The 16,517-nt window shown below is 42.6% G+C and overlaps 1 protein-coding gene across 1 annotated transcript in view; it reads left to right on the top strand.

Annotated features, from left to right (window-relative positions):
• nfxl1 (nuclear transcription factor, X-box binding-like 1) overlaps positions 1 to 16,517 on the top strand; it is a 221,529-nt gene that overhangs the window by 58,683 nt on the left and 146,329 nt on the right. The window contains exon 11 of the mRNA XM_078547444.1: positions 3,295 to 3,385. Within this exon, the coding sequence (XP_078403570.1) occupies positions 3,295 to 3,385 (91 nt within the window). The remainder of the gene's footprint in view (positions 1 to 3,294; positions 3,386 to 16,517) is intronic.

The following is a 16,517-nucleotide window of genomic DNA, read 5'->3' as shown; positions in this document are numbered from 1 at the left end:
GACATAGGAGCAGAAATTAGGCCATTCGGCCCATCGAGTCTGCTCCGCCATTCAATCATGGCTGATAAGTTTCTCAACCCCATTCTCCTACCTTCTCCCCGTAACCTTTGATCCCCTTACCAATCAAGAACCTATCTATCTCGGTCTTAAATACACTCAGTGACCTGGCCTCCACAGCCTTCTGTGGCAATGAATTCCATAGATTCACCACTCTCTGGCTAAAGAAGTTTCTCCTCATCTCTGTTCTAAAAGGTATTCCCTTTACTCTGAGGCTGTGCCCTCGGGTCCTAGTCTCTCCTACTAATGGAAGCATCTTCCCCACGTCCACTCTATCCAGGCCTTTCAGTATTCTGTAAGTTTCAATCAGATCCCCCCTCATCCTTCTAAACTCCATCGAGTATAGACCCAGAGTCCTCAAACGTTCCTCATATGTTAAGCCTTTCATTCCTGGGATTGTTCTCGTGAACCTCCTCTGGACCCTCTCCAGGGCCAGCACGTCCTTCCTGAGATACGGGGCCCAAAATTACTCACAATATTCTAAATGTGGCCTGACCAGAGCCTTATAAAGCCTCAGCAGCACATCCCTGCTTTTATATTCTAGTCCTCTCGAAATAAATGCCAACATTGCATTTGCCTTCCCAACTACTGCGTCAACCTGCAAGTTAACTTAAGAGAATCCTGGACTAGGACTCCCAAGTCCCTTTGCACTCCAGATTTCTGAATTTTCTCCCCATTTAGAAAATAGTCTATGCCTCTATTCTTGCTACCAAAGTGCATGACCTCACACTTCCCCACGTTGTATTCCATCTGCCACTTCTTTGCCCATTCTCCTAACCTGTCCCAAACCTTCTGCAGCCTCCCCGCCTTCTCAATGCTACCTGTTCCTCCACCTATCTTTGTATCATCTGCAAACTTAGCCAGCATGCCCTCAGTTCCTTCATCTAGATCATTAATGTATAAAGTGAAAAGTTGTGGTCCCAACACTGACCCCTGCGGAACTCCACTAGTCACCGGCCGCCATCCTGAGAAGGACCCCCTTATCCCCACTCTCTGCCTCCTGCCAGACAGCCAATCTTCTATCCATGCTAGTACCTTGCCTCTAACACCATGGGCTCTTATCTTACTGAGCAGCATCCTGTGCGGCACCTTGTCAAAGGCCTTCTGGAAGTCCTAGTAGATAACATCCATTGGCTCTCCTTTGTCTAACCTACTCGTTACCTCCTCAAAGAATTCTAACAGATTTGTCAGTCATGACCTCCCCTTGATGAAACCATGCTGACTTTGCCCTATTTTATCATGCACTTCCAAGTATTCTGAAATCTCATCCTTAATAATGGACTCTAAAACCTTACCAACTTACCTTACTAATCGGCCTGTAATTTCCCGTCTTTTGCCTCACTCCCTTGGGCTTCCAATCATCATTTAATTCATAGTCAGATTGATTTTGGATTATATAAGTGAATGGCAACTGACAAGAGAAAGAAAAAAACATTTATTTAGCACCCTTCAAGCCCGCAGAATGTCTCAAAGTGCTTTACAATCAATCATGTAATTTTGAAATGTAGTCACCTTTGTAACATAGGAAACACAGTAGCCAATTTACGCATAGCAAGCTCTCTCAAAGGGCAATCTAATAATGATCAGATGACCTGTTTTTGTGATCTCTGTGAAGGGATAAAAATATTAGGCAGGATACTGGGGATAACTCCCTTGCCCTTCTTTGAAATAGTGCCATGGGATCTTTTACATCCACCTGAGGACGACGAACGGAATCTCGGTTTGACGTCTCATCTGAAAGCTGGAACCACCAACAGTGTAACACTCCCTCACTAGAGTGCCAGCCTTGATTTTTGAGTTCCAATCCAGGAGTGGTATGTCATGCCCAACAAAGACATGTCATATTTATAACTTAAAGATATGAACTTTGTTCAGCATGGAATCTCTTGAACTGACTTTTTCTTTTTAAAAAGAAGTGGGCAGTGCAGTGCAAAGTTGGCTGCCGAAGGTCAGATGACCTGTTCTGTGTATTCAAGAACTGACTCACTGTCTAACAGACACAAAAATTCCAGACTAAAAAGGTGCTAATTACCCACAGACCATTAAAAGACATAAACAAAAATAGCTGGAAAAACTCAGCAGGTCTGACAGCATCTGCGGAGAGGAATACAGTTAACATTTCGAGTCCGTATGACTCTTCATCAGAACTTCATCCATCAAAAGACATTCCTGAATTGAATGGGTCTTTTGACAAGATAAGGAAGTAATTGTTTCAACCCATCCAGATGAATGCCTTAACGGAAAAAAAGAGGATGTGGCTCATTAATCTAAAACCATCACTGTATTTGGTAAAGAATCACAATTGCGAAGGGTTACATGGTAGGGCAGCGATGTTTGTCCCTTTTAATCTTTAAACACTGCCTGCAGAAAGAGAGATATGGGAAGAAGGCAGTAACACCCATGCCTGAGAAAGATCTGAAAGCTACAACATCGTCAGCCCTCCAAGCCTGTTTCATTTTGGGTCCACCAAATCCACAAGTTGACCTCCTGGTAATGAGGCTACAAGAAGCTGACTTTGATCCACAGAAGGTGCTGCAAATAACTTCAGCATATGACTGGCTGTTGAATTCACACAAACTGCATTTCAAGAATGAAGATGGCCTCCCATTCAAGACTACAACGCATCTTCCCCAAAACAAGACGGCCACGTGAATTATGAACTGTTTTTTTTCATATAACTTGTAAAGTGCACTATTCTCTCCAACTGTACTTCCCTTGAGTCTGGTTGTGTGAGTGGGTGCTGTAACTGAGCAACAGCTATGTAGTAGAACACTAGGTGACATATAGTGATCTACTCTATTTGTACTGGTCTATGAATTGACAAAATGTTTCAATTGCATGGATAACCATGAAGTCTCAAAATAAAGCAGAAGGATGTCAGGATTTTAATTGCCTAAAATACTTTAGTTTTAAGTATGCAATTTCATGTGGGTATGCATTTTTATAAACATGGAGAAATACCAGATATTCAGGCATTACTATCATTTGATGTTAATACTTGGTACTTAGGACCATGGTATAGAACCAGTTGTAGTGCTTTCAGCCTATGCAGTTTAATGCCTTCAAGGTGAATGAATGAAGTGAAAGCTGAGTTATAAGGGATTATATTAGAGACTTGCCTTTATTATGAGTAATATTTTGAAGATTTAATTTCATCTTGAACTTAAGAATTTCCTGTTCTGAGATGACAGTAAGAATACTTTTTCACTCTAGTAATCCTTCATTTTTTGCTTTTAGTGCTGTTCTGGGAATTGTCCTCCGTGTGATCAAAACTGTAGTCGAGCTCTTGGTTGTAGAAACCACAAATGCCCATCAGCCTGTCACAGAGGTAACTTTACACATTTGAATTGCATTTTTAATGTTGAATTGTTGCACAATAAAAAAAAACTGAATTTTGGTTTGTTTAATGCATAATGTTCCCAGGTTTTAGGCTAATCATAGAGTTCACTGAAGAAGGCTGTTCATCCCATCGCATCACATCGGTGGTGGCTCTCCTGAAGGTTGTTAGCCACTTAGCCACATTCAACTACTGGTTCCCTATAATTTTAAAAAAATATTTCTTTTGAATATTCATCCTCATTCCTTTTAACAACCATGATGGAGTTTGCTTCCATTACTAGTTTTGATGGGACATTCCCAGACCTAAGAATTCGTTTGGTGATTATCCAGTTGCTGACCAGTGGAAGGATATCTTGGCTTTGGAAGGCAGATGCATGGTGCAGATTCACCAGAATGAATCTGGGATTTAATGGGTTAAATTATGAAGTTGTTGTAAAAACTTGGTTTCTATTTCTTTGTGGTTACATGATTTTGGGGTGATTTAGTCGAGGCATTCAAGATAATAAGAGGATTCCATAGGGTAGATACAGAGAAACAATTTCCTCTGGCAGGGAATCCAGAATAAAAACACAATTTTAAGATTAGAGCTCGATCATTCAGGAGTGAGATCAGGAAGCACAATTTCACACAAACGATAGTGAAAATATGCGACTCTATCCCAAAAGGCTGTGGCTGTTGGGTCATGTGAAATTTTCAAGAAAGAGCAATAGATTTGTGGTCCACAAGAGTATCGAGTGAAATGAAGCAAAAGCGTGAAAATGGAGTTTGGGTTCTGAAAGAAAATGCTGAAAAACACAAGGAAATCCCATTTACAAACCATTTGGGGTGAAAGATTATGATAAGCTAAAAGTCCATTTTTTTTATATAAACATGTAGAAAGTGTTTTTCTCATTTGTGTAAATAAGAAAAGTCTATAATTTACCATAATGTGCATGCTTGAATCTATTTTTCTTGGGGTTAACAAACTTGAAATCCTAAAGATTTAAAAAAAAAGCAGCATCTTCTATAAACGTACAAGGAAAGTGTATTTCTTCTCCTGATGCAGATGAGATATAATTTGCACTTCACAAATAGACTTAGCTAATGATGCAGAAGCAACAAGGTCATCATGACTGCATTGCAGTCAGCAATATGCATGGTGCTCCATAGTGATTTGGTGTGCACTCTTTTCATTCCACACAAATTTAACCACTTAAAAACAAAAACAGAACTGGTAGAAGCTATGTTAAATATAATCTCTTGCTTTAAATCTCTTGCTTTAAAGATTTATCAGAATGAAGCCATTTTTTTTTCTTGCGGTGAATTTTTTTCAAAATAATGTTGCTTTCATGGCATAGTTAGTAATCATGCACTGGTAGTACTCTTCCAAGAATTCTTAGATTCTGGAAAAGTTCCAAAGGATTGGAGTACTGCCAATGTAACACCCTTATTCAAAAAGGGAGGGAGACAAAAAACAGGTAACTATAGGCCAGTTAGCTTAACATCCGTCATTGGGAAAGTGTTAGTCTATTATAAAGGATGTAATAGCAGAGCATTTAGAAATGCATAATATAATCAAGCAGAGACAGCATGGCTTCATGGAGGGGAAATCATGCCTGGCAAAGTTATTAGAGTTCTTTGAGGAGGTAGGTAACAAGCAGGATAGATAAAGGGGAACCTTTAGTAGATGTACTAGATTTAGTATTTGGATTTCCAAAAGGTAAGGTACCGCACTTAACTAACTTAATAAGATAAGAGCCCATGGTGTTGGAGTTAGTATATTAGCATGGATAGAGGATTGGCTAATTAATGGAAGACAGAGAGTTGGGATACAGGGGGACATTTTCAGAATGGCAACCTGTAGCAAGTGGAGTGCCACAGGGATCAGTGCTGGGGCCACAGTTATTTACAACATATATTAATGACTTGGATGAGGAAAGTGAATGTACTCTGGCCAAGTTTGTGGATGACACAAAAATAGGTGGGAAGGCAAGCAGTGAGGATGACACAAAAAGTCTACAGAAGGATATGGACAGGTTAGGTGAGTGGGCAGAAACTAGGCAGTTGGAGTACAGTGTGGGAAAATGTGAGGTTGTGCACTTTGGCAGGAAGAATAGAGGAGCTGAATATTATTTAAATGGACAAAGACTGCAGAAAGATGCAGCACAGAGGGATTTGGGGGTTGTTGTGCATGAATCACAAAAAGCTAGCACACCAGTTCAACAGGCAGAAGGGAAGGCAAATGGAATATTGGCCTTTATTTCAAAGGGAATGGGGTATAAAAATAGGAAAGTCTTGCTAAAACTATACAAGGCACTAGTTAGACCACACTTAGAATACTGTGAACAGTTTTGGTCCCCTTATCTAAGGAAAGATATACTGGCATTGGAGGCAGTCCAGAGAAGGTTCATTAGGTTGATCCCGGTATGGAGGGAGTTTTCTTTTGAGGAGAGGTTGAGTAGGTTGGGCCTGTACTCATTGGAGTTTAGAAGAATGAAAGGCGACCTTATTGAAACATATAAGATTCTTAGGGGGCTTGACAGGGTAGATGCTGAGAGGTGGTTTCCCCTTGTGGGAGAGTCTAGGTCCAGAGGGCATAATCTCAGAGTAAGGCAGAGATGAGGAGGAATTTCTTCTCTGAGGGTAGTGAATCTGTAGAATTCTTTACCACAGAGGTCTGTAGAGGCTGGGTCGTTAAGTATATTTATATTTAAGGCTAAGATAGACATTTTTAATCAGTAAGGGAATCGATGGTTATGGGGAAAAGGTGGGGAAAGTGGAGTTGAGGATTATAGATCAGCCATGATCTCATTGAATGGCGGAGCAGACTCGATAGGCCAAATGGCCTACTTCTGCTCCTATGTCTTATGGTCCTATAGTAAAAATATTTAATTGGATCAAAAATTTAATAAGATACACAGAATGCGATTTTAATTTTAATTTTGAAAATCTTTATTTTCAACTTTCAACTGACTGGAAATTTTGCAGTTTGAAATGAGACAGAACAAACTACTTAACCTTGGAAGGTGGCCTTGCATTTTTAAGGTGAATTCCTCAGGGGAATGTGAAGGTAGTGCAGGAGTCCCGAGTGCATCTTGCTCTACAAACAATATTCAATTCTGTATACCGGTAAGAGTGATGGCTCTGGCTGCACCTCCCAGAGTGATGGCTCTGGCTGCACCCCCCAGAGTGATGGTTCTGGCTGCACTCCTCAGAGAAACTAAGTCCATGGCACCACACTGCACAGGGGGAACCGGAGGAAGATTAGGAAAGCAATAGAGATAGGAGATTCTATATTTAGGGGACCAGCCAAGCAGCCACAAATGTGAATCTGGGATGGTGTGTTGCCTCCTGATGTCAATAAGTGGCTGGAGAGCGTCCTGAGGGGGGAGGGCAAACAGGCAACGGCCATGTTATTGGTACCAATGACAGAAGGAGAAAAAAGGAATGTAGTCCTGCAAACAGATTTTAAGGAGCTAGGAAAGAAACTAGCGAACAGGACCTCAAAGGTAGTAATCTCCAGATTACTCCTGGTGCCATGTGCTAGTGAGTATAGAAATAGGAGGATAGAGCAGATGAATGCACGGCTGGAGAGAGGCTCCAGGAGGGAGGGCGTTAGATTTCTGTGACATTAGGACTGGTTCTGGGGGAACCATAGAAAAGTTACGGTGCAGAAAGAGGCCATTCAGCCCATCGCATCTGTGCTGGCCAAAAAGAAACTAACCGCTCATTTTAATCCCACTTTCCAGCAACTGGTCCGTAGCCTTGGAGGTTACAGCACTTCAGATGCAGATCCAGATACTTTTTAAATGAGTTGAGCGTTTCAACCTCAATGCCAAGTTAAGCAGTGAATTCCAAATGCCCACTGCCTCTGGGTGAAAAAGTTTTTCCTCATGCCCCCTCTACCAATCACCTTAAATCTATGCCCCCTGGCAATTGACCCCTCAACTTGGGGAAACAAGTCTATCCTATCTAGGCTCCTTATAATTCTGTACACCTCAATTAAGTCACCCTTTAGCCTCCTCTGTTTTAAGGAAAACCACCCTCGCCTATTCAATCTCTCCTCATTGCTGCAATTTTTAACCCCTGGTAACATTCTTGTAAATCTCCTCTGTACTCTCTCCAGAGTAATTATGCCCTTCCTGTAATGTGGTGACCAGAATTGTGTACACAATTCCAGCTGTGGCTGAACCAGCATTTTACACAGTTCCATCATTACATGCCTGCTTTTGTATTCAGTGCCTCGCCCAGTAAAGGAAAGCATTCCTTATGCTTTCTTGACCACCTTGTCCACCTGTCCTGCCACCTTCAAGGACCTGTAGACATGCACTCCATGGTCTCCTACTTCCTCAACTACTCTCAATAACTTCCTGTTTATTGACTATTCCCTTGCTTTATTTGACCTCCCCAAACGCATTACCTTGCACTTTTCTGGATTGAATTTCATTTGCTCCTTCTCCGCCAACTCAACCAAACCGTTGATATAATTCTGGTGTCAACAGGTATCCTCTTCACTATCAACTACATGGCCAATTTTTGTGTTATGCCTCCCACATTTAAGTCTAAATCTTTGATATATACAACTAACAGCAAGGGCCCAACACTCAGCCCTCTGGAACACCACTGGAAACCGTTTTCAATTCGCAAAAACATCCATCGACCACTACCTTTTGTTTTCTGTCACTGAGCTAATTTTGGATCCACCCTGCCACCTTCCCCTGTATCCCATGAAATCTCTCTTTCCTGGCCAGTCTGCCATGTGGGACCTTGCCAAATGCTGTACTGAAATCCATGTTGACAGCATCCACTGCACTACCCTCATCAATCCTCCTTGTTACTTCCTCAAAAAGACACAGTCTTCCCCTAACAAAACCATGCTGACTATTCCTGATCAACCCGTGACAGTGACATTTTATCCTGGCTCTCAGAATTAATTCCAATAACTTGCCCACCACCGAAATCAGACTGACCGGCCTATAGTTTTCTGGCCTGCCCTTCTTAAATAATGTTACAGCATTCGCAGACCTCCAATCCTCTGGGACCTCACCTGAATCTAGCGAGGATTGGAAAATGACTCTCAGAGCATCTGCTGTTTCATCCCTGGCTTTCTTCAACAGCCTGGGATATAATACATCTGGCCCTGGTGATTAATCCACCTTCAAGGATGCCAGTCCCTCCAGTACTTGCTCTTTCACTATGCTTATTGTATCTAATATTTCACACTCCTCTTTAATTAGAATGCCTGCATCATCCCTCTCCTTACTGAAGACAGAGACAAAGTACTTGTTGAGAACTCTGCCTACATCTTTTGCATCAGCCCACAAGTTACCATGTACATCTCTGATAAGCCGCCCTATCTTTGCCTTAGTTATTCTCGTGCTCTTAATGTACTGGTAAAACATCTTAGGATTTTCTTTCATTTTACCTGCCAATATTTCTTCATACCCTCTCTTTGCTTTCCTAAGTTCCATTTTTACTTCACCCCTGTACTTTCTATACTCCTCTAGGCTCTCTGCAGTATTAAGTCTTTTGTGACTGCCATAAGCTTTTTTTTCTGCTTAATCTTGGTCTGTATGCTTTTGGATAACCAAGGGGCTCTAGATTTGGCAGTATCATCCTTTTTCTTTGTGGAGACATGCCCACACTGTGCTCGTAGAACCTTGCCTTTGACAGCCTCCCACTGACTGAACACAGATTTTCCTTCTAATAGATGTATCCAGTCTGCTCTTGCCAGCTCACCTCTTGGCTTTGTAATATTTGTCTTGCCCCAATTTAAAACTTTTACTCCTGTTCCATCTTTGTCCTTTTCCAGAATGACGCTAAATCTAACTATATTAACTATCTCCAAAATGGTACACCCCCCGCCGCTACTTCATCCACTTGCCCAGCTTCATTTCCTAAGACTAAATCTAGAATTGCGCCCCCTGTCGTTGGGCTTGTTACATGCTGGCTAAAATAATTCTTTTGAATGCAGTTCATAGTTTTGAATGCTAGTGTCCCAATTGATATTAAGGTAGTTGAAATCCCCAACAATTACTGCCCTATTGCTTTTGCACTCAGAAATCTGCCTACATATTTGCTCTTCTAACTCCCTTCCACTATTTGGCAGTCTATAGTACACTCCTAGCAGTGTGGATGCCCCTTTTTTATTTCTGAGCTCTACCCATATGGCTCCATTTGTTGCTTCATTTAATATCTCACCCCTCCTCACAGCTGCAATTGATTATTTAACCAATAATGCTACCTTTTTTACTTCCCTCCCTATCCTGCCTGAAAATTCTATATCCAGGGACACTGAGCTACCTTTTTTGCCCCCCCTTAAACCAAGTTTCAGTTATAGCAATGAAATCATGCTGCCATGTGTCTATCTGTGCCCTCAGCTCATTGGCTTTATTTACTATGCTACTTGCATTACATATACACTGTTTTACACTGTCAAATTTCCATGCTGGACACTTTTTAACCTGTGCTGCTTCTGTCTTTCAGAGTCGCTCACTAATTCTCCATCTTCCATTCCCTGCTCTGAATTGCCCTCAGGTTCCCCTCCCCCTGCCAATATAGTTTAAACCCTCTGCAACAGCACTAGCAAATCTCCCTGCAAGGATATTCATCCCAGTCCTGTTCAGGCATAGACCATCTAGCTTGTACAGGTCCCACCTTCCCCAGAACTGGTCCCGATACCTCAGAAAAGAGGTGAGACCTCTACAGTAGGACAAATCCAACCCAGCCAATTAGCGCCCCATCAGTCTACTCTCCAACAGTAAATTAATGGAAGGGGTCATCAATAGTGCTATCAAGTGGCACATGATTAGCAATAAGCTGCTCACTGACGCCCAGTTTGGGTTCCGCCAGGGCCACTCAGCTGCTGACCTTGGTTCAAACATGGGCAAAAGAGCTGAACTCCCGAGGTGAGGTGAAAGTAACTGCCCTTGACATCAAGGCAGCATTTGACCGAGTGTGGCATCAAGGAGCCCTAGCAAAACTGGAGTCAATGGGAAACGGCGGGGGGGCGGAATTTCCACTGGTTGGAGTCATACCTAGCACAAAGGAAGGTGGTTGTTGGAGGTCATTCATCTCTGCTTCAGGACATCACTGCAGGAGTTCCTCAGGGTAGTGTCCTTGGCCCAACCATCTTCAGCTGCTTCATCAATGACCTTTCTTCCATCATAAGGTCAGAAGTGGGGATGTTCACCGATGATTGCACAATGTTCAGCACCATTCGCCACTCCTCAGATGCTAAAGCAGTCCATGTCCAAATGCAGCAAGACCTGGACAATATCCAGGCTTGGGCTGACAAGTGGCAAGCAACATTCGCACCACAGAAGTGTCAGGCAATGACCATCTCCAACAAGAGAGAATCCAACCATTGCCCCTTGATGTTCAATGACATTACTGAATCCCCCAGTATCAACATCCTGGGTGTTAACATTGACCAGGAATTGAACTAGCCATATAAATACTGTGGCTACAAGAGCAGGTCAGAGGCTAGGAATTGTGCTACAAGTAACTCACCACCTAATTCCCCAAAGCCTGTCCACCATCTACAAGGCACAAGTCAGGAGTGTGATGAAGTACTCCCCACTTGCCTGGATGAGTACAGCTCCCACAACACTCAAGAAGCTTGACACCATCCAGGACAAAGCATGCTTGATTGGCACCACACCCACAAACAGTCACTCCTTCCACCACTGATGCACAGTAGCAGCAATGTGTACCATCTACAAGATGCATTGCAGAAATTCACCAAGGCTTCTTAGACAGCAGCTTCCAAACCCATGACCACTACCATCTAGAGGGACAAGGGCAGCAGATAGATGGGAACACCACCACCTGTAAGTTCCCCTCCAAGTCACTCACCATCCTGACTTGGAAATATATTGTCGTTCCTTCACTGTCACTGAGTCAAAACCCTGGAATTCCCTTCCTAACAGTACCTACACCACGTGGGCTGTAGGGGTTCAAGAAGACAGCTCACCACCACATTCCTGAGGACAACTAGGGATGGACAATATATGCTGTCCCAGCTAGCAAAGCCCACATCCCATGAATGAATTTTAAAAAAAGCAAGCCAGACAAGTTGTACCTGAACAGAGCCAGGACCAATGTCCTTGTGGAGTGGTTTACTTTTGGGGAGGATTTAAGCTAACTTGTTACGGGGGGGTGGGAAGGAGGAGGTAGCATTTGGAGAAGAAAAATAAGGTGTATAGAGAATTGGGAGAGACAGATAATACCAGAATAAGAAATAGTAAGGTATTAAGTATGATCAGAGTCAGAGGGAATGCAATAAAATCTAAACTAGATTTTGAGTGCAGATATGTGAACAGAGTGTGGCAAATAAGGTTGATGAGTTGCAGGTGCAGGTAGCCATGTGGAACTATGCTGTTGTGGTGATACTGGAGACCTGGCTCAAAAAAGGAAGGACAGGGTATGAAATATTCTTGGACCCAAGGTGGTCAGGAAAGATAGGGAAGGAAAGAACAGAGGAGGCGGAATGGCAGTGTTGATTAAACGTAGTATTACAGTACTCAGGGGAGAGAGTATTTCCTACAGGGATTAAGGACAGAATCATTTTGGTTAGAGCTAAGAAATAATAAAAGTGCCGTTACACCACTGGATGTATTCTATAAACCTTTAACTGGTGGATAAGGTATAGAGGTACAAATTTAAATTTGCAAGGAAATTAGAGGTACAAAAACTATAGAGAAGGTATAACGGATTTTAATTATCCTGATATTGGCTTGAAAGGTAATGGTGTCAAGGACAGAGGGTAGGGGGGAGAGTTTCTAGAGTGCATTCAGGAGAATTTGGCACGCTAGTATGTTTCCAGTCCAATGAGGAAGGAGGCATTGCTGGATCTGGTTCTGGTGAATGAAGTGGGCCAAGTAGATCATGTGCCACTAGGGGAACATTTGGGGGACAGTTATCATAAGGTTTAGGCTGGTTATGGAAAAGGATAAGGAGCAATCCAGAGTATAAGTAATTAATTGGGGCAAGGTCCAATTTCAATGGGGGTGACAACCAATCTGACATAGCTAAATTGGAATCAAAGATTGGTAGCCAAAACTGTAATTGAACAATGGGCTGCCTTTAAAGAGGAGATAGTTCAGGCACAGCCAACATGCATTCCCATGAAGGGGAAAGGTAAGACAAACAAAGTCAGAGCTCCCTGGATGACTAAAGAGAGAGAAAGATGTAGCCGGAAAAAAAAAAAGCTGCATTAGACAAATAATCAGGTGGATAATACAATTGAGAAGCAGGCTGAATATAGAATGTTCAGAGGGGAAGTGAAAAAAAAATAAGGGCAGCAAATAGCGAGTATGAGAAGAGACTGGCAGCCAACATAAAAGCGAATCCAAAAGTTTTCTGCAGGCAAAAAAGTAGTAAAGGGGTGTTAGCAGGAGGAGTAGGGGTTTTGTGTATGGGAGTAGAGGGCATGGCTGAGGCACTAAACGAGTTCTTTGTATTTGTCTTTAACGAAGAAGAAGATGCTGCTAAAGTAAGAGTGAAAGAGGAGGTAGTTGAGACATTGGATGGGGTAAAAATTGACAGAGGATGTATTAGAAAGGCTGTCTGCACTTAAAGTTGATTAGTCACCAGGACCGGATGAGATACTTGGAGGGAAGTAAGGGTGGCACAGGCTATAATCTTTCAACAACAGGGGTGGTGCCAGAGGACTGAGGAATTCCACATGTTACTCCTTTGTCCAAAATAGGGTGTAAGGATTGACCAGCAACTACAGGCCAGTCAGTTTAACCTCTGTGGTCCAATAGAAATTATAATTTGGGACAAAATTAAGTCACCTGGGCAACATTGGACCAATTAAGGAAAGCCAGCACAGTTTTGTTATGGGCAAAATTGTGTTTAATCAGATTGAGTTTTTCAATGAAGTAATAAAGAGAGGTTGCTGTGGTGTACATGGACTTACAAAAGGTGTTTGACAAAGTGCCACCTAACAGGCTTGTCAGCAATGTTGAGGTAAATGAGAGTGACGGCATGGATATAAAGTTGGCTGAGTGACAGGAAACAAAGTAGTTTTTTTGGATTGGAGGAAGGTATATAGCGGGGTTCACAGAAGTATGTATAAAGACCACTGTTTTTCTTGATCTATATTAATGACCTAGTCTTTGATGTGTAGGGCACAATCTCAAAATGTGCAGGTGACACACAACTTGGAAATATTGTGAGCTGTGGGTAGGGTACTTTGAGGACATAAGCTGCTAGAATGGGCAGAAACATGGCAGATGAAATTTATGCAGAGAAGCATTAAGTGATACATTTGCTGGAAAGAAGGTGAGGCAATATAAAATAAAGGATACAATTCTAAAGAGGGTGCAGGAGCAGAGGAACCTGGGGGTAGATGTTCGTAAATCACTGAAGATGGCAGGGCTGGTTGAGAAAATGGTTAATAAGCATACAGAATCCTAGGCTTTATAAATAGAAACAAAAGGTACAAGAGCAAGGAAGTTATGGTGACTTTTTGTAAAACTCTGGATTGGCGTCAGCTGGAGCATTGTGTCTAATTCTGGGCAACACACTTTAAGAAAGGTGTGAAGGCATTGGAGAGTGTGCAGATGAGATTTACGAGAACGGTTCCAGGGTTGAGAGATTTCAGTTATGAGGATAGATTGGTGAAGCCGGGGCTTTTCTCTTTAGAGAAGAGAAGATTGAGAGGAGATTTAATAGAGATCTTCAAAATCATGAGGGGTCCAGACAGTGTAGTTGGGGTATCCATAGGTAGAAAGATTAAGAGACCAGGGGACATCGATTTAAGGTGACTGGGAAAAGAAGTAATGGCAACATGAAGAAAAGCCATTTTGTACAATGAGTGGTTAGGATTTGGAATGTACAGCCTGAGTGTGTTATGGAGGCAAGTCCAATTTGGCTTTCAAAAGGGAATTGGATAGTTATCTGAAGAGAAACTATTTGCAGGGCTATGATGGAAAAGCAGGGTAATGGGACTAGTTGAGTAGCACTTAGGGAGCCGACAGCTTTAACGGGCGAATTGTTTCCTTCTGTGCTGTTACCATTCTGATTCTAACCAAATAAAAAATGCATGTTTTGTAAATTTTAGCTGCTTTGAGGTAGCAATTATTGACTTCACGCAACAGTGTACTAAGTCCAACATTGGACTGCCACCCCAACTTCAAAAATGGAAAACTGGTCACTATTTTTGATTTCAGCACAGGGGTGGTTTTCTGAAAAAGCTGCACATGTCAAATGTAGCTTGAATCTTAGAATAAGACAGTTCTCAAAAAATTTGTCTCGTTACAGAGTGCACTGATACTTCAACTGTATAAAACACTGATTAGGCCACAGCTAGAGTATTGCGTGCAATTCTGAAATCCGCATTATAGGAAGGATGTGATTACACTAGAGAGAGAGTGCAGAGGAGATTTACCAGGATGTTGTCTGGGTTGGAGAGTTTTAGTTATGAGGAGAGATTGGATAGGCTGGGGTTCTTTTCCCTGGAGCAGAGGAGATTGAGGGGGGACATGATTGGGGTGCATAAAATTATGAGGGGCATAGATGGGATAGACAGGAAGGAACTTTTCCCCTTGGTGGAGGGATCAGTAACCTGGGGGCATAGATTAAGGTAAGGGGCAGGAGGTTTAGAGGGGATGTGAGGAAGAATTTTTTCACCAAGAGGGTGGTGGGAATCTGGAACTCTGCCTGAAAGGGTGGTAGAGGCAGAAACCCTCATAACATTTAAGAAGTATTTGGATGTGCACTTGCGATGCCATGGCATACAAGACTATGGGCCTAGTGCTGGAAAATGGGATTAGAATAGTTAGGCACTTGTTTGACCAGTGCAGACTCGATGGGCTGAAGGACCTTTTTCTGTGCTGTAGACCTCTATGACTCTAACATTTTCTAGATGTGAAGGGGAGGGCAGGTGGCTCTGTAGAGATAGCAGATCATGTCTTGGCACTTGACTTTGTGCGTGTTAGCATCTGTGGTTGTTACAATTTAACTTTAGATATATTATCGGTGATCCAGTGTACCAGGATTAATGCTCTATTCATTTATCTGGTATGTCTCTTTTGGATTTTTAAGTCCATTGTTCAACCAGTAAACTGTAGTGCTTTAAAAAGATACAATTGAATTCCTTATTAAATAATGGCTTAAGCAGACAAGCAAAGGATCACAAACTTTAGACGGATTGCTCATTTGCTCAGCAAGCATTGATAATCATAGACTGATAAAATGGAATAACTATTAAGTTCGTAAAATCTGTCAGAACTAATGAAAATTTTTATTTTGACTTGGAGTGATAGATGTCTGTGCTCAAAATATAGGGGGTGAAATTCATTCATGTAGGCCTTCTTGTAGAGGTGTAGCACAGGCGGTGCCGCTCGCCTTGCGCCCCGTGCGGCATGAGGCATCTGGAGTCTCGCATGCAGGTGTTTCCAAAGTCACTGAGCATGCGCAGTCACAATGTAATTGAAGTCCACAGACTGATGCACCACAAGATTACTAAAATTGATGCCCAGGCAGCGTCTTATTCACTTGTAGAATAATAAGTGTTTGGAAACAAGGTGGGCACTGCTATTGAAAGGGCTACTTGGCAAGTTGTAGCAAGCCCTTTGGTGAGTTGCTGGAAGATTTTGGAGGTTTCTGCTGACCACAAAAAACCAGAAAATAATATTACCTTGCATGGGTATGGGGGAAGTAGTGCAATACCACTTGCTCTGCAGCAGGACGTGCAGAGGAGAAGGCAGAGAGCGGAGCCTCTGAAAGGATGGAGGAGAGGAGGGCTTTCCTCAGAAGACCCTACCTCACGAGGGTCTTGCAGGAGCACCAGTCCTATGTTGGCTCTACCCCACAAGGGTCTGTGGGAGCACCAGTCCTGTTTTGGGATGAGTCACGAGCAGTGCCTCAGGAGGTTTTGCTTCATTAAGGAGGTAGTGACTGAGTTGTCATCTCCATTGTGATGATTTTGAACCTCAAACCAGGACATCCCACCAAGTGGCTGTGGTGATTATTGCTGCTGCGGTGATCACTGTTGCCCTTTTGTTTCTGTGCAATGAGATCCTTCCAGATTGAGCTGGCAACTTCCGTCCACAGAAGGATCAGAGTGGTGACTGAGGTGCTATACAGGAGGAAAGGGGACTTCATCCTCTTCTCCCAGAGGAGGGAAGACC

This window comes from Cetorhinus maximus, chromosome 1 (assembly GCF_964194155.1).
Source record: "Cetorhinus maximus chromosome 1, sCetMax3.hap1.1, whole genome shotgun sequence".
NCBI lineage: Eukaryota > Metazoa > Chordata > Chondrichthyes > Lamniformes > Cetorhinidae > Cetorhinus > Cetorhinus maximus.
The sequence above is the reverse complement of the archived record's forward strand: the minus strand, read 5'-3'. Positions and strand labels throughout refer to the sequence as shown.